This window comes from Neofelis nebulosa, chromosome 18 (assembly GCF_028018385.1).
Source record: "Neofelis nebulosa isolate mNeoNeb1 chromosome 18, mNeoNeb1.pri, whole genome shotgun sequence".
Classification (NCBI taxonomy): domain Eukaryota; kingdom Metazoa; phylum Chordata; class Mammalia; order Carnivora; family Felidae; genus Neofelis; species Neofelis nebulosa.
Window position 1 is genome coordinate 30,829,596 of NC_080799.1, and position 25,789 is coordinate 30,855,384.

The following is a 25,789-nucleotide window of genomic DNA, read 5'->3' on the forward strand; positions in this document are numbered from 1 at the left end:
AAATCTAACCCAGTCTAGTAACTGAAGTTATGCTGGGTAAACTGAGGCTCAGAGAAAGGAGCTGACAAAGGCCTGGTCACACGAATACGAGGCTGGAACCAGAGCACATGTCTCCTGCTTCCTGTTAATGTTTCTTGTGATGCCCTACAGCCAAGTGAAGAAATATAGCCATTCTCTATTCTATGACAGTGGTCAAACATATTGTGTATGTGTGTGTGTGTGTGTGTGTGTGTGTGTGTGTGTGTGTGTAGAGCCTGATAGTAAGTATTTTAGGCTTTTGGGGCCATATGTCTCTGTCACAACAATTTAGCTCTGATATTGTGGTGCAGAAGCCGCTGTAGACAGTATGCAAATGGATGGATGTGGTTGTCTTTCAATAGAACTTTGTTTATAAAAAAGGTGGTGGGCCAGATTTGACCCATGGGCCATGGTTGCAGATCCTTGCTCTGTGGCATCCCCAGCTGAGTGTTAGAGGTGAATACCCGAGCAATAAATGCTTTTCTAACATGAAACAGAAGCTGGCAGTCAAATGCTAAGCATGAAGAAATGGGAAGAGTGTGTGAATAAGGATAATTAGGCAAAAACCAATTTTACTTTTCCAACCCAGCGACCCCTGTTTCTTTCAATTTCTATTTTCTTTTTTCAGAGAGAGAAAAAGGAGATGGCAATTTTTCTACATTAACAAATGAGATTAAGGGAGAGATTTAGCAAAATGGTGTCAGTTACCATGGCATTCCTGGTACAACTTGCCAGAAACTCCAGCTAAAAGGGCAAATTTTATCTTTGTGACTCAGGTAATTTTAATCTATAGCATGAGAATTATCCACTTAGCTCCTAGAGCTTAGCTTGCTTTATTAGGATATCAAAAAAATAAGTAGAAAGAAGAGAGAACGTGTTTAGAGATGATTTGCTTTCGTTTGCGAAATCAGTCCACAGTTAATTAGGGCGAACCTCAGAGGCCACAGGCAGGTTAGCAGAATGAGGTTGAATCAGTATCAGATAAGGGTACAATTAATAAAATACCACGGAGCATTCTTCCTGTGAGGTGCATAGTTATGTGTATCTTTTGAAATTGTTCATAATGGGGGAGTATATTAATTATCTATTGCTACATGGCAATTACACCCAGATTTAGCAGCTTAAAACAACATACTCTTGTCATCTCACCGTTTCCATCATCAGGATCCTGGGGGCCGCTTGGCCGCCTCCCCTGCTTCCCCCCCGGCATGCCACATCCAAAGTGTCAGCCAGGCTGGGGTTTCATCTCAAGGTTCAAGTATGGGAAGGATCCACAGCTCTTGTAGTTGTTGGCAGGATTCAATTCCTCAAGGGTCATTGGACTGAGGGCTTCAGTTCTTTGCTGGCTTTTGACTAGAGGCCCACTTGCCATGTGGGCATCTCCACTGTGGCAACTCACTTCTTCAAAGCACAAAGACCAAGAAGGCAATAGAGTCTGCTAGCAACGTGGCCGACACAGTCTCCTGTAACGAATTACGGAAGTGACATCCCATCACTGTTTTGCCATATTCTGTTGCTTAGAAATAAGTCACAGGTCTTGCCCATACCAAAAGAGAGGGGATTCCACAAGGACATGAAAACCAAGAGGTGGGGATGATTGGGGGACATTTCAGAGTCTGCCTGCTAGAAGGAGGGAGCAATAGTGATGTCAGCCTGCAGCAAGAGCAAGACCTTTCATGTCAGGAAGTTCTCTGAAGCTGTATTTACTGTAACGGATGAGTGATGGTGAGAGTATAGCAACTGGGAATCAGTAAATCTAGCTGGGTGTTCTGGGTGGACTTTGCAGATTGGGTCTCTGAAAGGGGTTTTATTTTATTTATTTATTTATTTATTTATTTATTTATTTATTTATTTTAATATACGAAGTTTATTGTCAAATTGGTTTCCATACAACACCCAGTGCTCATCCCAAAAGGTGCCCTCCTCAATACCCATCACCCACCCTGCCCTCCCTCCCACCCCCCGTCAACCCTCAGTTTGTTCTCAGTTTTTAACAGTCTCTTATGCTTTGGCTCTCTTCCACTCTAACCTCTTTTTTTTTTTCCTTCCCCTCCCCCATGGGTTTCTGTTAAGTTTCTCAGGATCCACATAAGAGTGAAACCATATGGTATCTGTCTTTCTCTGTATGGCTTATTTCACTTAGCATCACACTCTCCAGTTCCATCCATGTTGCTACAAAGGGCCATATTTCGTTCTTTCTCATTGCTATGTAGTACCCCATTGTGTATATAAACCACAATTTCTTTATCCATTCATCACTTGATGGACATTTAGGCTCTGAAAGGGGTTTTAAAAATGGATAAGGAAGATGTGAGGTATATATATATATATATATATATATGATGGAATATTACTCAGCCATAAAAAAGAATGATATCTGGCCATTTGTAATGACATGGATGGAGCTAGAGAATATTATGCTAAGTGGAATAGGTCAGAGAAAGACAAATACCCTATGATTTCACTCGTATGTGGAATATAAAAAACAAAACAAACAAGGAAAGAGGGAAAAAGAGAACGGCAAACCAAGAAACAGACTCTTTCTTAGAAATTTTTAATGTTTATTTATTTTTGAGAGCGAGAGAAAGAGAGATAGAGATAGAGAGAGAGAGAGAAAGAGAGAGAGAGAGAAAGACAGCATGAGCAGGAGAGGGGCAGAGACACACACACACACACACACACAGAATCCAAAGCAGGCTCGAGGCTCTGAGCTGTCAGCACAGAGCCTGACGTGGGGCTTGAACTCACAAGCTGTGAGATTATGACCTGAGAGGGCATCAGATGCTTAACTGACTGAGCCACCCAGGTGTCCTAAGAAATAGACTCTTACCTATAGAGACCAAACTGATAGTTATGAGAGGGGAGGTGGTTGGGGGGATGGGTGAAGTAGGTAATGGGGATTAAAAGTACACTTACCATGATTAATCGCTGAGCAATGTTTGGAAGTGTTGAATCACTGCACTGCACCCCTGAAACTAATATTCCACAGTCTGTTAACTAACTAGAATTTAAATAAACACTTAAAAAAGAAAATCACTAGTCTCCATAAGCAAGTGCAAATAAAATGTTTTTTTATTTAACTTTATTTTTTATTTTTAAAAATTTACATCCAAATAGTTAGTATATAGTGAAGCAATGATTTCAGGAGATTCCTTAGTGCCCCTTACCCATTTAGCCCATCCCCCCTCCCACAACCCCTCCAGCAACCCTCAGTTTGTTCTCCATATTTATGAGTCTCTTTTGTTTTGTCCCCCTCCCTGTTTTTATATTATTTTTATTGCCCTTCCCTTAGGTTCATCTGTTTTGTCTCTTAAAGTCCTCATATGAAATATAACATATTGAAAGAAAAATACACGACCCATAAGTGTTTAGCTCAATATATTTTTACAGTGTGAACACACTTGAATAGCCAACACCCCCAAAGCACTGTTGTGTCCCCTTCTCTCCAAAAGTAATTTCCATATTGAGTTTTAATACCACAGATGAGTTTTTGCCACTTAAAAAAATATAAATGGAATCAAGCAATGTGAGATTCATTTAAGTAATTGCATGGAGCTATAGTTGGTTGATTTTTATTGCTGAATACTATTCCATCATGAGAATATACCACCATTTTATTTATTCATTTTATTATTGTTGGGCATTTGTGGTTATTTCCGGGTTTTGACATTAAAAACAGTGTTGCCATGAACATCTTTGAGCTTGATTTTTGGTTTACATATGTAGCCAGTTCTGTCAGGTATCATAGCTAGCAGGAAAATTGCTGGGTCATAAAATAAACATTGTTCAAATTTAGTAGATTCTGCTAAACAGTTTTCTGAAGTGCTTCTATGAATGTAAACTTCCACTAGCAGTGGATGGGAATTCTAGTTGCTCTGAATTGTCAACAACACTTGATACTGTTTGTCTCTTTTCATGCCCTCATTACTGTCTTATTTTCTACCATTACAATAAGTCTTAATACCTAGTATAGTATGCCCTTTTACCTCATTGCTCTTTAAGATTGTCTTGGCTAGTCTTTTACATATACATTTCAAAATTAGCTGCTCAATTTCCATAAAAACTTCAACTGGAGATTTGATGGAGATTGTGTTAAAGAACTATAGATCAGTTTGCAGAGAATTGACTTTATTACAGTATAGAGCCCTCCAATCCGTGACCATTGTTTATCCCTCCATGTAGCTGTTTTAGGTATTTTAAAATTATTATCAGTGATATTTTAGAGACTTCCATTATCAGTTTTACACATCTTTTGCTAGGTTTATTCCTAGGTTTTTGATATTTTAAAATTTTATTGTAAATAGACTGTTTTATTGTCTAAATGTTTGCTGGTATATAAAAACATATTAGATGATTTTCTATTTATCTTGATGGGCCAGGTTTTTAGAAAACTACTTTCTAAAATGTTTATTTATTTAGGGGCGCCTGGATGGCTTAGTCTGTTAAACATCCGACTTTGGCTCAGATCATGATCTTGCAGTTCGTGAGTTCGAGCCCCGCATCAGGCTCTGTGTTGACAGCTTGGAGCCTGGATCCTGCTTCAGATTCTGTATGTCTCTCTCTCTGCCCCTCCCCAACTCGTGCTCTGTTTCTCTTTCTGTCTCAAAAATAAATAAACATTAAAAAAATTGTAAATGTTTATTTATTTATTTTGAAAGAGAGAGCGAGAGAGCGAGAGAGAGAGATAGAGAGAGAGAGAGGGAGAGAGGAGGGGCAGAGACAGAGGAGAGAGGGAATCCTAAGTAGGCTCCACATATTAGTGCAGAGCCCAGTGTGGGACTCAAACCCACAAACCATGAGATCATGACCTGAGCTGAAGTCAAGAGTCAGATGCTTAACTGACTGAGCTGCCCAGACATCCCTTGATGGACGAGGTTTTGAAAGCTTACTTTTCTCTCGGGAGGCAGGTCAAAGTATGTATGCCAGTGTGCTCCCTGAGCCTCCCAGATGCACTGCACATGGGATGCAGGGTTGCTATATTGTACAACTCCAGGGGGCAGTATCCACACTGCAGTCCAGGGAGGCAACAATTATATAAAGCATAAATAAATACATAAAGAAATCAGTGTGTGATTTCTGCCCTATGCATTGTAGAACCTTGACTACCCTGTCTGAAGTATCTGAAAGGTGGCAGACATTGATAGAATTACCCTTCTCTGGACTGGAAAATGCCTGCCTTTAATGACTAGTCTATTTCTCACTAAAAGGAAAGACTTTCCCTCCTTTGAGAAATGAAACAGCATCACCATATGAGTGAGATCCCCCCTCCCCTTCTCCATAGTCTAACTCTTCACATTAAGTTTTATAGCCAATTACACTTCTCTCACCTCTGGGATCCAAAGCTAACAAGTTGATTCTTGACTTAGCGGGGAAGAATGGGAAACCAATATTATGAAGGATGAGGAAGTGGGACGTGATCTGGATAGGGCTGCTACATGCAGCTGTACAGTTTGTGCACTGCACAAAGGCCACTGGCTATAGGGATGAGTTTGGAGGAAGAGGGCTGAAATGCAGTTCTTCTCTGGTCATCAAGCTGTGTGCCCTGGTGTGGGGCTGAATCCATTCTCAGGGGATATTTTCTCCTGATTTACCTGCCCTCTTGAGGCATCTTTTTCTGTTTGTACAAAACCATCTTCTAGGCTAATGGATACCCTAGTCTAGGCCTTGAAGGTTGGCCCATCTCTAAGTTGACCATCAGTGGCTACATTTATCAGCTTCTCTTGGCACAGATTAGCGGTGTTGGCCAGCATGCTGACAAAATGTTTCTGGAGAACTCCATGCCCTCTTCTACCCTTTCTGTTTGCCTTTTATTGATTCTTCTCTCCTGCCTTTCTAAGTCTGAGCCAGAAACCCTCCTGTTATTAAAAGCAGTCCCAGTTGCCCATACCTTTCATTTCCTTTGAATTACATTAATTGCCTGACAGCTAAAAAGTGAGCTGGTATTTTCAGATTTCAGCTGCTGGTCGGCAAGAAATATTTACCAGCTCCTGCAGATTTATAAAGATGCCACAGAGATGCCTGGAGACTAACAATCAGAAAATACAGCAGCAAAACAACACTATTTTTCAAGGTTAAATGCTCAGAATGCTAAAAAGAAATTGTCCATAAAGCAAAATAGGGATTCAGAAGCAGGCAGCCTGTACCCTGGACAAAAGAAAGGAGCCGGAGGTTTAAAATAAGATTTCACAGCTTCACAATAATTATGAATTTAATAAGGGGAGCTTTATTTTTAATTTAGTTCCAGTCTGGCAGCCCATCTCCTCCCTCCCTCCCCCTCTCCATGGCATTAATGCTCTTTAATGTGGCCCTAAGGCTGAGGTCACAGTGAGAGTGAGGAAAGGCCTCCAGCTGTAAGACTTTCTGACGAAGAAGTATTTAGACAGATGATGTTCCTGCCCCTCTGTAGGCAGATGGGACTAACTCCCACTGGCTTTATTCCCTCCTGGCAGTCAGAAATGTTTCTAGCTATGTAGGAACAGGAGGTTCTGAAAATTCCAACACAGGAAGATTTTTTTCCCCTGATAGGACCCCAGGCTTTGTCTCCTGTTCTCCATGAGCAGAGTAATAAAACTCAGCTCAGGCCACCAAAAATGGTCATGGACCCCCAGGGCAATACTGCTTCAATGCTTACTTACACCCCAAATGGGGTGATTTACATGTGGCTGGTGAAAGGGCCACAGACTTCCAAAAAATGCTTTTTGATAGACTACCTTTTAGTGTTATCTGTTTTCAGGGCCAGACATACTGATTTGTTTCCTGTTCATTCATTCATTCATTCATTCATTCAGCAAATATTTATTGAGGTCCTTTTTTTTGAGCTGCTGTTTTTTATACAGGTTAAATTGAATGAATTTAACACACAATGAATCAATCTAAAGTGAACATATCAGTGGCATTTGGTGCATTCACAGTGTTGTGCAACCATCCCTTCTGTCTATTTCCAAGACATTTCATTATCCCCAATAAAAATCCATATCCATTAAATAATTACTACCTCCAGCCTCTGGTAACTACCAATTTGCTTCCTGTCTCTATGGATATATCTATTCTGGATATTTCATATAAATGAGATCATACGATATGAGACTTTTGTGTCTGGTTTCTCACAGTTAGCATAAAATTTTTGAGGTTCATCTACTGTGTAACATGCATCAATTCTCCATTCTTTTTCATGGCCCAGTAGTATTCCATTTAATGTATTTCCGCAATTTGTTTATTCACTCATCTGTTGATGGACATTTGAGTTGTTTCCACCTTTGGGGCTATTTTGAATAGTGCTGCTATGAACATTCATGTACCATTTGTTCGAGTGTCCATTTTCAGTTCTTTGGGGAATGGAATTGCTGGGTCATTGGGTCATTTTATGTTTAGTTTGTTAAGAAACTGCTAAAGAGCTTTCCACAAGGTCACACCATTTTACATTCTCATTTCAAATGCTCTTTTACATGCTTGGATACATCAATGGATAGAATTGGCCCTTACATTCTAGTGAGGGGAGGTAGACAATAAAGCATAAACATAATAAATAAATATGTACAATGTAGAAGGTAATCTGTTCCAGGCATAAAAGAAAAAGTAAAGCAGGGTAAGGGGGACTGGAAGTGTCATGGAGCAGTGGACAGTGGGTTATAATTTTATTTATTTATTTATTTATTTATTTATTTATTTAATGTTTTGGATAGTGTTTATTTCTTCAAATTTATTTATTAGGAGTGAGTGAAATAAAAAATATAATTGAGTCCCATCATCGTGGAAATAGCTTTAAGAGAAAACTGGTCAGATGAACATTATTGCTTCCCATTTTCAACCAGTCAATAGTTGCCGTTGATAAATAGACAGCCAAGAGTCTGTCAAGAATGCTCAAGATGTGTTATATAATAATACAACATGCCTGTTCACAGGGGAAGAAACTAGGAAATAACTTATGTGAACTTGTTGACTTCATCATACAAGACAAGCACGAAGGCACCACCCATGCCTCTGAGAACATTGGACCACGCCCCCTTGAAAAAAGCTTTGGCCCCTTCGTTACAAGCAATCTTCCTCCTGCAGTCAAGCGTGCGTGTGTACATGATGCCGGTTCCTTTGCGCCCCGACTGCGTCATCATTCGTCGACGAACAGTGTCAAAGGGATAGGAAGTCAACCCGGCAACCGCTGTGACGGACTGTGCGATCATCCAGCTGATGAAGATGTGAGTGTTCTTGGGATCCGGAAGCATGCCCTTTGCAGTATCATAGATACCGAAGTAGGCAACTTGGTAGATGATAATGCCCTGCACAGACACATTAAAGCCTTGGTACAGGCCCTTAATCCCATCAGATTTGTAGATCTTAACCAGGCAGTCACCAAGGCCTCGGAATTCCCTTTCCGCTCCAGCTTTGCCCACATCGGCCGCTAGACGGGTACGGGCAAAATCCAGAGGAAACACAAAACACAAGGATGCGGCCCCAGCGGCGCCACCCGATGGCAGATTCCCTGCAAAGTAGCGCCAAAACTGGGTTCTCTTGTCCACGCCACCCAGGAAGATCTTGTATTTATCTTTGAAGGCGAAGTTGAGGGCTTGGGTGGGGAAGTATCTGATGACATTGGCCAGGTTACCGCGCCAGAAGGACAGGACTCCCTGCTCCCTGGGGATACGAACCACACAGTCTATATGCCCTTGTATTGCTTATCTGCGGTGATTTGCTTGCTGCCATGCTGCACCTGCAGCAGCAGCTTGACCCGCTCGATGGGCGCTACCGCGGTCTTGGAGATGGCTGCCACCACTCCACCCGCCGGGGAGTCCTTGGCGAAGGACACAGCGGCATCTGTCATTTTGAAAGGAAAGAGGAGCCGGGCGACTGCGGGACTGCGGTAGGAACCGGCTGGGACTCAGGGACTGCCTATTTTATTTATTTTTTAAGTAGGCTTCACGCCCAGCATGGAGACCAATGTAGGGTTTGAACTCACAACCTTGAGATCAAGACCTGAGCTGAGATCAAGAGTTGGACACTGAACAGACTGAGACAACCAGGCACCCCATAGGTTATCATTTTAAATAGGATGCTCATGACAGCCTTCCCTGAGAAGGGGAGAATGGAACAAAGACTTGAAGGAAGTGAAAGACCGAGTCAAGTGGATATGTGAGGGAAGAATATCACAGGCAGAGGGAACAGTTAATACAGAGACCCTGGAGTACCTGGCTTGTTTGAGGAGGAACAAGGATGCCAGTGTGGCTGGAACAGAGTAGGCAGGGCCTGAGAAGAGGGGTAAGAGAAGAGGTCAGAAAAGTAATGGGTGACGAGATCGTGTGGAAGCTCACAGGCCATTTTAAGGACTTTGATTTTGAACTGAATGCAATAAGAAGCCATGGGAGGGTTTTAACCAGAGCACTAATGTTTGAAGACGAGGCATTGAAATAGTCCAGGTGAGAGATGTTGGTGGATCATATACCAGAATGAGAACAGTGGGGGTGGAAAGAAGTGGTCCAGTTTGGGATATGGTTTTAAGATGGAGCCAATGACATTTCTTTATGAATTGGATGAAGGTTGTGTGTGGGAGTGACAAGAGTCATGGATAACTGAAATGTTTGGCATCAGCAACTGAAGGAAGGGATTGTTGTCATCTGGAATGGGACAGGCTATGGATGGAATAGGGTTAGGGGGGAGAAGATCAGTTTTGGACATACTGTGTTTGAGATGCTTCATCAACACTAGATGTCTGCTAAATTTTAGGATTTGGAGTTTGTATTGGAAGACAGAGCTGAAAGAGAAGGGTTGGAATGGCCAAAATTTAGCATGGAAGCACCTCTAGATAGAGTAGTAGCTTGCTCCACTGTGATTTCAGGGAGAGCCCTTTATAAGGGGTCCAGAGAAATTTCTGCAACAGCTAGTTATGCCTGATGAAAATAATGAGTGGTAGAGATGGTGACAAAATGAACATAGGTCATATCTAAAGGGGATTCAGTTTCAGCTAATTTTTTCCATGTGAGAATCCAGGCTTAGTGTTTTTAGGGCTTATTTTTCAAGGAAAACTGAAAAGTTTGGATTCTTTTTTTTTTAATTTAAAAAAATTTTTTTTTTCAACGTTTTTTATTTATTTTTGGGACAGAGAGAGACAGAGCATGAACGGGGGAGGGGCAGAGAGAGAGGGAGACACAGAATCGGAAACAGGCTCCAGGCTCCGAGCCATCAGCCCAGAGCCTGACGCGGGGCTCGAACTCACGGACCGCGAGATCGTGACCTGGCTGAAGTCGGACGCTTAACCGACTGCGCCACCCAGGCGCCCCATCTTTTTTTTTTAATTTTTAAAAATATTTATTTATTTTTGAGACAGAGAAAGACAGAGCATGAACAGGGGAGGGTCAGAGAAAAGGCGACGCAGAATCTGAAGCAGGCTCCAGGTTCAGAGCTGTCAGCACAGAGCCCGATGCAGGGCTCAAACTCACGGACTGTGAGGTCATGACCTGAGCCGAAGTCAGATGCTCAACCGACTGAGCCACCCAGGCACCCCTGAAAGTTTGGATTCTTATGTTAAATCGCCAAATTAAAACAACAACAACAACAACAACAACAACAACTAGGCAACAGCTACATAAGACATTGTTTTTGTCTGTTAAAGATACTTGAATATGAACTACATGTTATATGATATTATGGAATTATTATTTATTTTCTTGAGTGTGATAATGGTATCATGGATAAATTGGAGAATGTCCTTATTATTAAGAAATTCATACTGAAGTATTCCTGAATGAAGTATTCTGTTGTCTGCAATTTATTTCCAAGTAGTTCAGAAAAAAAATGTGTATGTATGTGTTAGGTATATCTGAATAGTAATTATACTATTATTTGAACTTTTCTTTAGACTTGAGAATTTTCAAAATAAGAAGTTAGGTGAGGTGGAATGGGGGAAAACATAGCCAAATAAGAATGTCTATAGGCAGGAACTGACCTATAGGTGTTGCCAGTTTTCAACCTATGTCCTAATAAAATATAGTTTTATTGTATTATTTCTGTTATGGAAATAACCTTATTATATATCTGCATTTTATACATCCACAGGACTGTTAGTGTCCCCAAGGTAGGGAAAGTATCTTCTTCCTTGAATAACCTTGGCCTCACTTAGGTAGGAGGTGTTCAAAAGCAAAATGGTTGTTCCTTGCAATATATGTACAAATTATACCCAACCAGAAGAAGAGGAGCTTAGTCACTGTGGATTCCTACAAAATGGTCGGAAAGAGATTCATAATACTGGCTCACAGGAAAGACAGCATCTTGAAAGTTTGCTGGGAAGAATTTGTTAGATGACACAAAACAAATATAAGACACATGCCTTCCTCTGTCTCCTTTACCATCCTCTGTCTGCATAAATGACTCCTGAAGTCACTTGTAGATCTATGATTTAATTATTCTGAGTTTGGGATCCACCTAATGGGTAAATCCTCCTTGAGGTATTTCTTTTCAGGACCTGGGACAGCACTCAGCATATGGCTGTCGCTCTGGAAATAACTTGAAAGAATGGACAACTTCATCTACTTATGTCCATTGCTAGACAAAGGAGTCTGCATTTTACATCCCATCTATTATTTATTGGGGAGGGGCTTGTGTGAGATTTCCTGTATGAGTTTGGGAAATGCTGAGAGATTTTATTTTTGGTGTTCAATCTTAGGCGCTTATTCCCCCATGGCCACAGGACTGGTCCATCGTAAGGAATATAAAAAAGCAGTGTTCAGATTTCAAGTTGCTCATAAATCTGCTTCCTGAATTATCATTTTTTATCTGCCTACTTTTGTTTCCCCTGAGTTCAAAGGAAGTGCTTTACCTTAGAAATGATTCACTACTTCTGGGCCACCGAGGGCTTTGAAAGCCACACAATAGAAGTTCCATTTCAAATCCCCCCATTTATAATCATGGGGGAAAGCTGGGTGTTGTCTTGGGGGTTATCAATGATTTCACAAAACTCAACCTTTGTTCCTCATGTGTCCATTTTTCAAAAACTTACTACTCAAATCTCTGAGAGTTGTTGCCCCTGAGGAAACATTTATCTTTGCTTTGACATCTTTTGCACTGTATCCCTTTTCAGTTCTCCTTTCTAACATGGGATAAATGGCTCTGTGGGTTTTGGAACCCACAAGAGTTACATCTTGCAGTATGTTTGGGAGTGTGTAGAAATCCTGTTTCCCTCCCCCATGCCCTGGATCAGAAGATGGAGGAATAACCAGTTAAGACAGATGGGATTGAATAATATTACAGGTTGAATCGTGTCCCTCTCATTTATATGAACCCCTAACCCCCAGCACTTCAGAAGGTGGTCTTATTTGGAGGTAGGGTCTTTGTATGTGTAGTTAGTTAAGATGAGGTCATACTGGAGTAGAGTGGAATAATCCAGTGTAACTGATGTCCTTATAAAGAGGGGACATTTGGAGACAGATATGCACACAGGGAGAATGCTGTGTAAAGGTGAAGGTGGAGATCCACTATCAAGGAATGCCAAAGATTGCCAGCAAACTATCAGAAGCTAGGAGAGAGTCATAGAACAGATTTCAGTGTCAAAGGGAATCTGGCTTGCCTTGCCGACACCTGGATCTCAGGCTTCCAGCCTCCAGAACTGTGAGACAACATATTTCTGTTGCTTAGGTCACCCAATTTGTGGTTTTGTGTCTCAGCAACCACACAAAACTAAAGTGGGTGATATGCTTATGACATTCGTCTAAGGGTCTGTATTTGCTTGGAAGGTATAGCATAGCAGCTAAATACTTGGGTTTTTAGGACGAAACACCTTATGAATTCTTAGTCGGGTAACGTGGGAGAATTACTTAACATTTCTGCACTTCCACTTTCCCAAAAATAAAATGCCAAATAATTTTAGATTTAGACCTGATAGAACTGTCATGTGGATTAAATGAGATCATGTATTTAGAGCTGTAGGCTAAATATCTGTCACTTAGTAAGCATTTTTATTTTTATGGTTATATTAGTAATAATTGGCAACATACACTCAGTCCAAAAGAGACCTGTACTACCTGGATTTTAAAAAGTCTTCCTTGGACCACACTTCGCCAATGGCTGCACCTTCCCCTCTTTGACCCCTGCCGTAAAGGCTAATGGTCTGGGGCCCTATGCTATCTCCATCCCCTTTCAGGGATGTAATCTCACTCTGTCAAAGAGGGCTTGTTATAACTGACACACAAGACACACCTGCCATTTAAGCAAGTGAAAGTAAGATGGTTCTAGAAACTGGGTGAAAATTTGGAGTGGCTGGTTACCAGCATCATGTATTTATTCACATTCAGGCAAGACATATATATTGAAAGTCAGTGGCCTTGGTGCAGAATCAGACTCACAATGGGTTGTTTTGTTGGTCTCCTGTGAACGGGGGAAGGGATGCAGCATAATAATCATTCCAGAACAACTGCCACTTATTGAAACATATGCCAGGTGCTAGACGTTGCCCTAGAACAATTACCCTTTAAACTTCCTTAAGGTTAGATAAAATTATTATCCCCATTTTACAGATAAGGATACTGAGGCAGAGAGATTAAGTAACTTGCTCAAGGCCACATGTAGTTCATGACAGAATCAGGATATGAACCCATATCTCTCACACTACAAAGCCTGTGTTCTTATCAGCTGCTGCCTCACCAGTACCAGGAATCCAGTGCCCTCAGGTGTATATTTGAAATAGATTGTGAACGAGACATAAAAGAAACTCAATTTTTGAATCAAATGCTGGCACATTAAAAAAGAAAAAAAAGACAAACCAAAACCAAAAACCTGCCATGAATTGATGGCTGGAACAAAATGAGTATTTTCCCAATGTCTAAATTCAGTGACTGAACCTGAGACTTGTTTTAATTTTACAATTGTCTTGAAGCCATTAATCTTACCAGGCATTATGGTGCAAGTGCATTTTGCCAAGTGGTTCTTCAGGAGCATTTTATTATGATAAAAATCGCAAGTGTGACCCTAGTCTTTTTATTTTGTGTACTCTCCATCATTTCCTATGATAAGCGATATTTCTGTAGTTCACCAACCTCCTCAATCTTTGTTTGTTTAGGGAGAGAATATTAATTATTGGTGCTAAGGAGACCATGAGCCACAAGTGAAATTTTGATAATGGAATTCCTTAGACTGTCTTTGCTCCCCAAGGCATCCTCTGCTTAAGTAATCCAATTGAATGTAATTATTAACATAAGAATAATGATATTAGTGTTGTTTCCTACTTCAGTTGTTACTCATGGAAAACTGCAAGTTCCCATAAATTTATTGGCCTCTGTTCAAAGTGGAAAATAGTCTCATTTTATGTTTTATTTCTCTATCATTTTTGCTTTGCTCAACTCATTCTAAACCTGGCAGCTGGGTCCTTATGATGGTCCTTATTGGACTTGGGGGGAAAATTAAGAAGTTTCTTGTTCTTGTTTGAAAGAGAAGCCTGTCCCAAGTGGAAATCCTCAAATAGGCTGTCTTCCATTTTCCACAAGAAGTTGTCTTGAAGTTCTATCTGGGCGCTGTAAACCATTCAAGCCTTTTGCAAAACCTCTCCTGGTTTCCAGTATCTCTCTCCCAGTCCATCATCTGGACACACTGAGCATCATGTTTTCCAAAAAACATATCTGGTTTTTCAACTTCTTTGCTGAAAACCCCTGATAGGCTTCCCCCTGCTCTTAGGATAAAATTCAGATTTCTTCTCATTCCGTAATGTTGTGACTCTTGTCTGCCTGCCCGGCCGTCTCCATCTTCACTCTGTCTCCCTCTTTCATCCAGTCGTGTTAAGTGTCTTTGGTTTACAGAGAGACTAAACCATCTTTGGCCTTAGCATGTGCTGTGAACAGAGCACTCTTTCCTCCCTAATTCAGGACTTGATTTAGGCACGAGGTCCTCCTAGAAGGTTTCTTGTCTTCACAGGTCAAGTGTGGTGCCTGGTGTTAATTTTAAGGAAGTATAAGACTGAACACTTGCAGATAGACCTTGATGGGACATTGTCTAAGCCTCATGGAACCCCATGAGTTTTGTTTTTTTTTTAATTAAAAAAATTTTTTTAATGTTTACTTATTTTTGAGAGAGAGAGAGAGAGAGAGAGAGAGACAGAGCATGACCGGGGAAGGGGCAGAGAGAGAGGGAGACATAGAATCGGAAACAGGCTCCAGGCTCCGAGCTGTCAGCACAGAGCCTGACGTGGGTCTCGAACTCACAAACTGTGAGATCATGACCTGAGCCAAAGTTGGTCACTTAACCGACTGAGCCACCCAAGCACCCCGAACCCCATGAATTTTGTAACATTGCCTAAGATTCTCCACACCAACCATCCTTTTTAGTTTCCATTATCCTAGAATCATACTGTCCACTAATATAAGGGGTGCTGTACCCTTTATAGAGGGCCCAACCCCTCCTGATGCACCCATTATAATGTTTCATGTTGTACTATCATGATTTCACATATGTGGCCCCTTGACTACACACAGCAAGACCAGGGTATGCTTTCTGCAGTGTTACATTCTCAGCCCTAAGCCCAGTGTTTGATGCACTACAGGCACTTAAGATTTGTTTACTTGAGAGGCTCCTGGGTGGCTCAGTCGGTTGGGCATCCAACTTCAGCTCAGGTCATGATCTCGCGGTTCGTGAGTTCAAGCCCCGCGTCGGGCTCTGTGCCGACACTTCAGAGCCTGGAGCCTGCTTCAGATTCTGTGTCTCCTTCTCTCTGCTCCTCCCCCCCCCCTCTCTCTCTCTCTCAAAAATAAATAAACCTTAAAAAATTTTTTTAAAAAGATGTGTTTACTTGAATGAGCCTATTTGTTACAAAATTGGATAGAATGCAGTTTTATTTAATATTTATATAACACACAGTGGATGTCATAGCATATGGGGAAAAAAAATCATGTCAAGTAACTGTGTGGATAGTATACTTGAATTCAGAATCTTGATCTAGAGCTAAGGATTACAAACTACACTCCATGGGCCAAATCCAGGCCGCTGCCTGATTTTATAAATGAAGTGTTATTGGAATAATGCCACGCCCACTTAATTACATATTGTCATTGACTCTTTTGTGCTGCAATGGCAGAATTGAATAGTTGTGACCAAGACCATATGGCCCACTAAGCCTCAAATATTTACTATCTGGATCTTTACAGAAAAAGTTTGCTGACTTTTTGTTGGTGTTGGATGCCACTCTCAACACGTTCATGCCTTTAAAAATACTTACTGAGCACCTACTATGTGTCAGGGACTATTCTAGGGATACACAGTGCAGGCAGAGTTCTTTCCTGCAGGGACTTATGGCCCAGGGGAGGGCAGGGAGAGGAGGAAGTATGCACAGAAACAAGCCAACATAAGTGCAGATTGCCCGGGTGCCCAAGTACTACAGTGGTATTGAAACAGACTGAGGTGATGGGGGGGGGGGGTGTGGGCATTGGGGCTGCTTTAAAAGAGCACACCAGGGACAAGGATCTAGATAAGGAGGAACACGTGCAGGCAGGAGAAGCAAAAGTACTAAGACCCTGGGGGACGACGCATTCCTCCTGTTGTAGGAACACAGACAGGCTGTGTGTGGCTGGAGTGGAGTGACTGAGGAGGAGGATGGCCCAGGACGTGCTGGGGAGAGGATGGATGGGCTTGGACCATGCTGGACCTGGTGCAGCCCTGGGAGAGGAGTTTGGACTTCATTCCTAGCGTGATGGGAACCCAGGGGAGGGTTTTCAGTAGAGGAGTGACAAGATCAGCCGTTGGAAAGACAGTTCTGCTGTATGGCCACTGGCTTTGTAAAGTGGCATTCAAGACCCAGCCACTGCTTGTATTGTTACATTAAAGAAGATTTGATAGCGGCCAACCTGGTAACAGATGTTCTATTTCAGGTGCCATAAACGGCACCATACATCAAACCTGTTGACTTTCCACTTCTGAGACCCCAAACGCAGCACAGCCCTAACCCTCAATGGCCCCACATTAGGTTGTCCAGACACTGTTTATTGGGGTTACAAGCAATGGAGCAGCTGTTGAAATTCTGCTTGAATTCTTGTCTACAAGCAGCAAGCTGCAGGCACTCCTCGCTTCTGTTAGGGTTTCAGAACCAGGAGGGACTTCCTGGGGATGAGGGATGCACAGACTTCTTGGCACCTGCAGTCTGGTTTTTGTTTTGATGGTTAGAATGATGGCTGGTGGAGAAGGGGGAGGAGGCAGGTCTGTTGGCATTCCCCTCTCAGTTCCTCCCCCAGTGCCCCGAGAGGATTTCTGGAGCTCTTCATTTTTCTGGCCTTGGAAGGAAGGAAGGAAACTAATATCCATTGAGCAGCAACTCAGGGCTGGGTAGTTATTGTTGGTAGTGACCATATTCCTTTCTTCCTCCCTTCCTCCCTCCCTCCCTCCTTCCCTCCATCCTTCCCTCCCTCCTTACCTTTCTCCTTCTCTTCTCTTCTCTTCTCTTCTCTTCTCTTCTCTTCTCTTCTCTTCTCTTCTCTTCTCTTCTCTTCTCTTCCTTCCTTCTTTCTTTTCTTTTCTTTTCTTTTCTTTTCTTTTCTTTTCTTTTCTTTTCTTTTCTTTTCTTTTCTTTCTTTCTTTCTTTCTTTCTTTCTTTCTTTCTTTCTTTCTTTCTTTCTTTCTTTCTTTCTTTCTTTCTTTCTTTCTTTTTCACTTATTCATTCTTCCATCCATCCATCCATCCATCCATCTTACAAGAAATGTATTGAGCATTTTGACATACCAGACACTGTTCTTGGCCCAGGGGAGAGGCAGTCAACACAATAGACAAAGTCCCTAACTCCCTTGGTACTGATCTCTTGTAGAGAAGACAGACACTAAACAAATGACTATAAATTGGGTGGATAGCTCCTAGGATGAAAAATAAAACATAATGGGATGGAGAGAGAGTGTGGGCTGTTTTATATAGGAAGAGGACTGGCCGGGGAAGGCTTTTTTGAAAAGGGGATATTTGAACAGGAAATGAAAGGAAATAAAAGAGGGAGGCATCAAACTTTCTGTCGGTTATTGTTACTCCTTCTTAGAGAAGAGGCTCCTGAGGGTCAGAAGAATTCATTGGCCAGAAGACAGTGGCCACTGTAGCAGCAGCAGTAACAGAGAAAATTTCCTAGGTGTTTGTTTCCTGTCAGGCACTGGATTAAACATTTTATTTCTATTATCTTATTTAATCCTCACAACAAAACTGCGAGGAGGTTATAATTATTTTTAATCCCATTTCAGAGATGATACTGAGGGTCAGAGAGGTTATGTAACTCAGCCAAGGCCACAAAATAAATAAGTGAGAAGCTGAGATTCAAATCTAGGTTCACTGGTCTCCAGGATCCTAAATCGCTTCCCAAACCACAGCTGATGAAGCCGGAATTTGGAGTAAAGTCTCCGAAAACCACTCTTTTCCAATAGGTCAGTGCTACTGCAGACTTTCAGTGGAAAGCTCAGTCCTTTGATTAGCCTCTTGGAATGGGGCTGATTGGATGGGTATTGAAATATTCCTAGGTGATGGGGGATCTGTGACCATAGGCATCACATGTCGTATCATCTCTGATTTGCACAGAGACCGCCCTGTGACCAAGTGTTATGAGCCAAGAGCTTGGGTGTCCAATGAAAGTTGACTGGGACCTAAATTTCTCTTTGAAAGGAATGGGCTATGCAGCTCCATTAGTTTGAAAAAAACATTTACTCAGTGCTTCAGTCAATCCTCTGATTTGGTGAGAAAGACTACAGACATGTGATACAGTTGTATGAATGTGTATAACCCCTACACCACAAATGTTTTAAATGCAACCTGTTCAAAACTAAAATATTTGGGGCACCTGGGTGGCTCAGTCTGTTAAGCGTCTGACTTCGGCTCAGGTCATGATCTTGCAGTCTGTGGGTTCGAGCCCTGCATCAGGCTCTGTGCTGACCAGGCAGAGCCTGGAGCCTGCTTCAGATTCTGTGTCTCCCTCTCTCTCTCTGTCCCTCCCCCGCTCATGCTCTGTCTCTCTCTCTCAAATAAATAAACATTAAAATTTTTTTTTATTATAAAAAAATTAAAAAACTAAAATAATTAACTTCATCAAATTATTTCCTCTGCTGCAGTTCTGATCTTTGATAATGACTCCATCTCTCTACCAGTTCACCCAAATGTAAAACTATGTAATGGTTGGTGTATCTTTTAATCTGTAGGTTTCCCCTTCAATTCTTTTATTACTAGAAAAAATGGATTATATATCTTGCAGAGCCTGGAAACTCAAAATATGGTCCATGGGTTGCGAGCATCAGCATCACGTGACAGCTTGTTAGAAATGTAATGTCAGGCCCTACCCTATACCTACTGGCTTAGAATCTGCATTTTACCAAGATCCGCAGGTGTTTCACATGCACTTTAAAGTTTGAGAAGCATTGCTGTAGACTTTCCCAGAGTCTAGATATTGCTGATTATGTCTCTGTGGTGTCATTTGACATGTTCTTCTATCTTCTGTGTTTCCTGTACATTGGTAGTTGAATCCATAAGTTTCATCAGGTTTCTGTCTGATTTCCCCCCCCCCCCCCCATTTTTGGCAAGACTGTTTCATTTGTGGCCATGTGTTTGTCCATCAGGAGGCACCTAATGTCTGTTTATGTCTTGTTTTGTGATGTTAGCTGCTGTATGATTAATGCCTGGATCCATGAGTTCATTATTAGTCCATGATTAAAAATTTTTTTTAATATTTTATTTTAATTGTTGAGAGAGAGAACAAACAGAGGAGAGGCAGAGAGAGAGGGAGACACAGAATCCAAAGCAGACTCCAGGCTCTGAGCTGTCAGCACAGAGCCCAGTGTGGGGCTCAAACTCATGAATCGCGAGATCATGACCTGAGCCAAAGTTGGACTCTCGCCTGACTGAGCCACCCAGGTGCCCATATTAGTTCATGATTTTAAAACAGAGCAAGGGGTTGATTTGAACAGACCTGGTTTGTTTTGGAAGTGATTAATTTCTTTCACTTTTAGTTGTCATTTCGATAACACTAATAATATATAACACCAATTGTGCTTTAGGGACTGTTCTAAGGGCTTTATATAAATTAACTCATTTGTTAATCCTCACAAACCCCTTTGCATAGTATGTTAGTTTCCTATTGATGCTGTAACAATTTGCCACAAGCCTCAAGGCTTAAAACAACACAAATTTATTATCTTACAGTTCTGTAGGCCAGATGTCCAAACTGGGTCTCACTTGGCTAACATCAAGGTGTTGGCAGGGCTGCACTTTTTCTGGAGCCTCTAAAAGAGAATCTTGCCTTTTCCAAATTTTAGAGACCATTTGCCATTCCTCAGCTTGTGGCCCCTTCTTCTATCTTCACATCTGGCAGTGTCACATCTTCAAATCTCTGATTCTCTTCTTCCTCCTGCTTCCACATTTAAGGTTATATTGTGGTTATATTGGGTCCACCTGGATAATCCAGAATAATCTTTCCATTTTAAGGTTAGCTGACCTGAACTCCATCTGTGGCCTTAGTTCCTCTTTGCCATAGAAACTTACAGATTCACAGGGTCCAGGAATTAGAACCTGGACATCTTCAAAGGACCATTTCCTGCCGACCACAATCAGGCTCTGTGGTTCCTTCTTTACAAATGAGCAAAGTGAGATCCATCCAGGTGAAATAACTTACCCAAGCTCACACAGATCCTAACTGTTGGGACTGGGATACAAACATGGGGAGTCTAGCTCCAGAGTCCGTGTTTTGAATCCTACAGGTGTGAGGTCAGTTTGTTTTTGCTCAACACCAAATTTTTCTGAGTCCTTGACCTTGGCAGCCAGGGACATTGAACCTGATGGTTATCAGGGGGTTCCTCTATACAACTGTTAACTGGTGAATTCACTGCCCTCTGGAATGGTGAGTTGGTGTTTGCCTCCCCAAAGGTGGCAGAAATGGGCTGCTTCCGTGTTCAGTTTGTTTCAGCTACTCTGCAACCCAGTGCGTTGTCAGCTACACTGGGAAGATTGAGTCAATCCAACAGCAGGTCTTAATCTTCTGTGTGTGTGTGTGTGTGTGTGTGTGTGTGCACGCGTGCTGCGGACACCTCTGGCATCTAGTGAGGTCTATAGAGTCCTTGAGAGAACAACACAGAAAGTAAACGCAGAAATAAAGGTGTGTAAAATTACAAAAGATTTCTTTTGTAATTATCCTAAAATATGGTTATCAAAATTTCTAAAGAAACCACCAAATTTTTGTGATAGTAATATATGCCTCTTTACTAATGCATTAAATAACAAGATGTAGTGGTGGGTCTAATAACTATTTAATTTCAATTAGTGATGCATGTAGACAATATATTGAGATGTCTACAACAACTGTAATGAGATATGAAAATATCCGTGATTTATATTGGTGACAGATACTATGAATATTACTGTGATTTGTTGCCTACACATATAATGGAAGCAAATACTGACAATCAGTTAGAGGTTACACAAAATGGGGGATTTTCCCATTCAAGTTCATGGACCCTCTGAAGTCCGTCTACAAACCCCAGGTTAGCAACCCTGTCTAGTACCTCACTGATTTCTGCTACTTAGTCGCTGTTTATTGTAATTTAATAGAACCCAACAAGTATTAGTTGAGACTCCACTATGGGCAAGACACGTGCCAGCTACTTGGTATAGAACATTGAACAAAACAGATCTGGTCTTGCACTGAATTTTTTTTTTTTTGCACTGAATCTTTGTTTTTTTTATGTTTATTTATTTTGAGAGAGAGAGAGAGAGCATGAGTGGGGAAGCGGCGTATAGAGAGGGAGAGGGAGAATCCTGAGCTGACAGCACAGAGCCTGATGCAAGGCTCAATCTCACGAACTGTGAGATCATGACCTGAGCCGAAATCAAGAGTTGGACACTCAACCGACTGATCCACACAGGTGCCCTTTGAAATGAATCCTTAGATGGCTTTGGGCAATATGGTCTTGGGCATTCTTTTAAGATTTCTTTTAAGCTCCACTGCCCTCCTTGGGTTATTTTAGCTGTTCAATCTGACCACAAGCTCTTGGAAAGCAGAAGTGGTCCTGAACCTTTCCTCTTGCTCAGCCTCAGATGGTAGGCATTAAAGCAATAGGAGGTTCAAAGATCAGTGTTTCCCAAAGTGTGGTATGTGCTCCATAGGTGGTATGCAAAATGATTTTCATTGGTACATGGAAAACACATTTTTACATTCTGTCAATAATGAATTTATTTTTAAAATACTGTATATAAAAAAAAACATGTAAAACTAGCTACCATGGGGTGCTTGAGTGGCTCAGTCGGTTAAGCATTGGCCTCTTGATTTCGGCTCAGGTTGTGACCTTACGGTTCATGGGATGGAGCCCTGTGGCAGGCTCCGTGGAGCTTGCTTGGGATTCTGTGTCTCCCTCTCTCTCTGCCCCTCCCCTGCCCATGCTTTCTCTCTGTCTCAAAATAAATAAAATTTAAATTTTTTTTAAACGTTTATTTATTTTTGAGACAGAGAGAGACAGAGCATGAACAGGGGAGGGGCAGAGAGAGAGGGAGACACAGAATCTGAAGCAGGCTCCAGGCTCTGAGCTGTCAGCACAGAGCCCGACGCGGGGCTCAAACTCACAAGCTGTGAGATCATGACCTGAGCCGAAGTCGGACGCTTAACCGACCAAGCCACCTAGGCGCCCCAAAATAAATAAACTTTAAAAACAAAACAAAACAAAACAAAAAAACAAGCCATCCCAACACATCATAGGGGTTGCTATTGCTTGGGATGAAGAACTTTTTTTCTTTGCTTTAAAATTGTGGTGAAAAAGCACATAATGTTAAATTTACCATCTTCAATATTTTCAAATGCACAGTTTAGTACTGTTAATTATAGTCACATTGCTGTGCAACAGGTTTCTAGAACTTTTTAATCTTGTAAAGTTGAAACTCTGAAACACCAAACATTAATTTCTCCTTCCCCCAGCCCTTGGAAACCACCTTTATTCTTTTCTATGATTTTCACTACTTTAGGGACTTCAAGTGAGTGGAATTATACAGTATTTGTCCTTTTGTGACTAGCTTATTTCATTTGGCATAAGGTTCTTAAGGCTCATCTACACTGTATCATGTGACAAGATTTCTTTCTTTTTTTAAGGCTGCATAACATTTGATTGCATGTATGTACCAAACTTTATCCATTCATCTGTTGATGGACATTAGGGTTGCTTCTACTTGGCTATTGTGAATAATGCTGCAGTGGACCTGAGGGTGCAAATAGCTTTTTGACATCCTGCTTTGTGTTCTTTGAGTAAATACCTAGAAGGGCGATTGCTGGATTGTATGATAACTCTATTAACTTCTCAAGATAACATTTACACTAAGCAGCTGCAGCATTTTATTTTCCTATGAACAGTGCACCTGGTTTCCAATTTTTGGAAACACTTTTGCCAACACTGTTTTGCTCTTTTGATAGTGGCTGTTCTAATAGGTGGGAGGTAATAAAGGAGAAGGGTATTTAACATGAAGTAAATAATACCGGAGGATTCTATCCAATCATGGCAAAACTGAAGGTGCACGAATGCATGTAGTTTGAGAAAACTTCCATCAAGACAACCTCTACAAAGGTGCTCAAAGCAGGCTCCGTAGACATGTACTGCTATGAGACCCATTTTATTTGTCTTTGGCCAGACAATACATAAATTGAGAGTACATGGTTAGAAACTCTTCTAGCAACTTGACTGTGATGCAACATTTAAATACGTGATCATTATTCTAACAATTCATTTATATTGTATGTTACGAAAATCTCGGCTCACAGTGGATTGGAAAACACGCAAACCAAAACCGAAACCAAACTGGCTCGAAACTACTGACAGTTTGAGAAGCTCTGCTCTAAAGTTTTTTCAACCGTTACATTTTAACTACCTGACTTATTTTGGCCTCAGTTTTTCCATCTGTCAAATGGGGATGAGAAAGGAAGTCACGCTGTGATCGGCTGGTGGCTGGCCCGGTACCAGCAGCCAGGCTGTGGTGTTCCCCACTTGAGGGGTTTCACAGGACCACGTATGGGAAGACTTCGTGCTCAGGGTTATGACACGAGACAAAAATAAAAGTGCTCTGTCATCGCATCTGAGCACGAAAGTGAGGGTGCCGTGCAAACCACGGAAACAGCAAACATTCTGTCCTGAGCAACGGGAGCGGTGCTGCTTCTTTCCCAGCGACAGCTGTAGCCCCAGTCTGTATCTCCTGACTCCAGGCGTGGATCGACTGCTGCTTTCTGATGGCACGCGGCACAGAGCAAACCCGCATCCGGTAACACTCTGAGATGCACCACAGTTCCCCATGGTGTGTGATCTTATTTGTTGCAACCCACGTTTCCAGACGTGTTCCTGATAGCTGGAGTGCATGGACAGGGATAATAATAATAACAATAGTAGGTAGCTGAAGGATTACATGAGTTAATGCATGCAAAGTGCTCAGAAAGGTGCCTGGCTCCAAGTAGGGCTTATGTAAATGTTAGCTGCCATTATTATTATTATTGTTATTATTGTTACCATTACTACCTCTTGTAGTGATTGGTACTGCCTCTTGCCATAGAAGAACCCACACTGTATTAATGGTTTGGTCTGGTTTGAATGGTGTGTGAGCTATCTATTGCTGTGTAACAAATCAACCCCAGTGGAAAAGCTTAAAACAACAAACGTTGATGATCTCACAGCTTCTGGTGTCAGGAATCCAGGAGCAGGTTAGCTGGGTGCTTCTGGCTTATATGGTTGCAGCCAAGCTGCTGTCCCGAGCTGCAACCCAATCAAGGCTCCACTAGGGTAGAATCTGCCTCTAAGCTCATTCACATGGCCGCTGGCAGGCCTTAGTCCCTGTTCATGCGGATCTCCCCATCGGCTACCTTATTGTCCTCAAAACGTTGCGAGTGAGTGATGGCACTGAGGGAGTGACTAAGGAGCGAGAGCAGGTGCCCATATTGTACTTACCCTGTAGACCAACTCTGGTGCCATGGAGAGGGGTGAGACTATCAGGAGGTGGGGCTAACTGGGGGCCATCTTCAAGGCTGACCACCACAGATGGCCTCTCATTATCCCTCCAAATGCCCCCAACTTTCCCCTCTTGGTCTCACATGTAATTCATTACTAGAAGGCATCCGCCTTCCCTCTGAATGGTGCTTGGGAGACAAACAAGAAATGGGCGTAAGTAAGGCTGTGGTGGGGAGGGGCCTACAGGTGTTTGAGAAACAGAGGGTTTCATCCTGTCGGTTGACATTTGTCACAGCCTCTCCAGGGACAGGATTCTGGGAGAGTCAGCAATCAGCCCTACTTCCAGAGAGGGAGGAGGCTCTCTCCTCCAGTCTCCCCTCCCTGCAGTCAGAGCCCTGCATCTCTGACTGACAATGACAGATTATCTTATCAAAACATGGGCCCAGGACCACACTGTGATTGGCTGGGCAGAACCATCTCGGGTTGGAGAATTCTCTGAGAGAACCGATTAGAAGGCATTTTAAGAACAGCGAGCTGATGCTACTCACAGCTGGCAGTTCTTGTTTATGACAAGTAATAATTGCCTCAGGTGCAGAGGAAAGGCGGGGAGGGCTCAGTGAGCTGATTCCGAGAGGACGCTCTGTGCACAGAGTTGGGCTCTGGGCGGAAACGGGTGAGTGTAAGCAACTGGGCTAGGAGGTCTCAGACTGCATTTGGTGCTGGGGGAGCATCATGGGGTGGCCCCGAGCCACAGTCTGTTTACTTCTCTGCCCCGAGAATGCCTTCTGCCACCCATTGGGCAGAAGTGGGGTGACTTGAAATTGTGGGAAGGCCCAGGTGTTCTGAGCAGATTAACCCAAAGCAGCAGGTGTCCTGCATTCGGGCCGGCCCC

The 25,789-nt window shown here is 42.2% G+C and overlaps 1 protein-coding gene and 1 long non-coding RNA gene across 2 annotated transcripts in view; one reads left to right on the forward strand and one right to left on the reverse strand.

Moving 5' to 3' along the window:
• The window catches only part of LOC131501559 (uncharacterized), a 231,149-nt gene that overhangs the window by 39,907 nt on the left and 165,453 nt on the right, over positions 1-25,789 (forward strand). The gene's annotated exons all lie outside the window — the stretch shown is intronic.
• Positions 7,698-8,891, reverse strand: LOC131501557 (ADP/ATP translocase 2-like). The gene is given in 2 exon segments (XM_058711876.1): positions 7,698-8,674; positions 8,677-8,891. Coding segments are annotated over 2 exon segments (891 nt in total). The 5' UTR covers positions 8,834-8,891; the 3' UTR covers positions 7,698-7,940.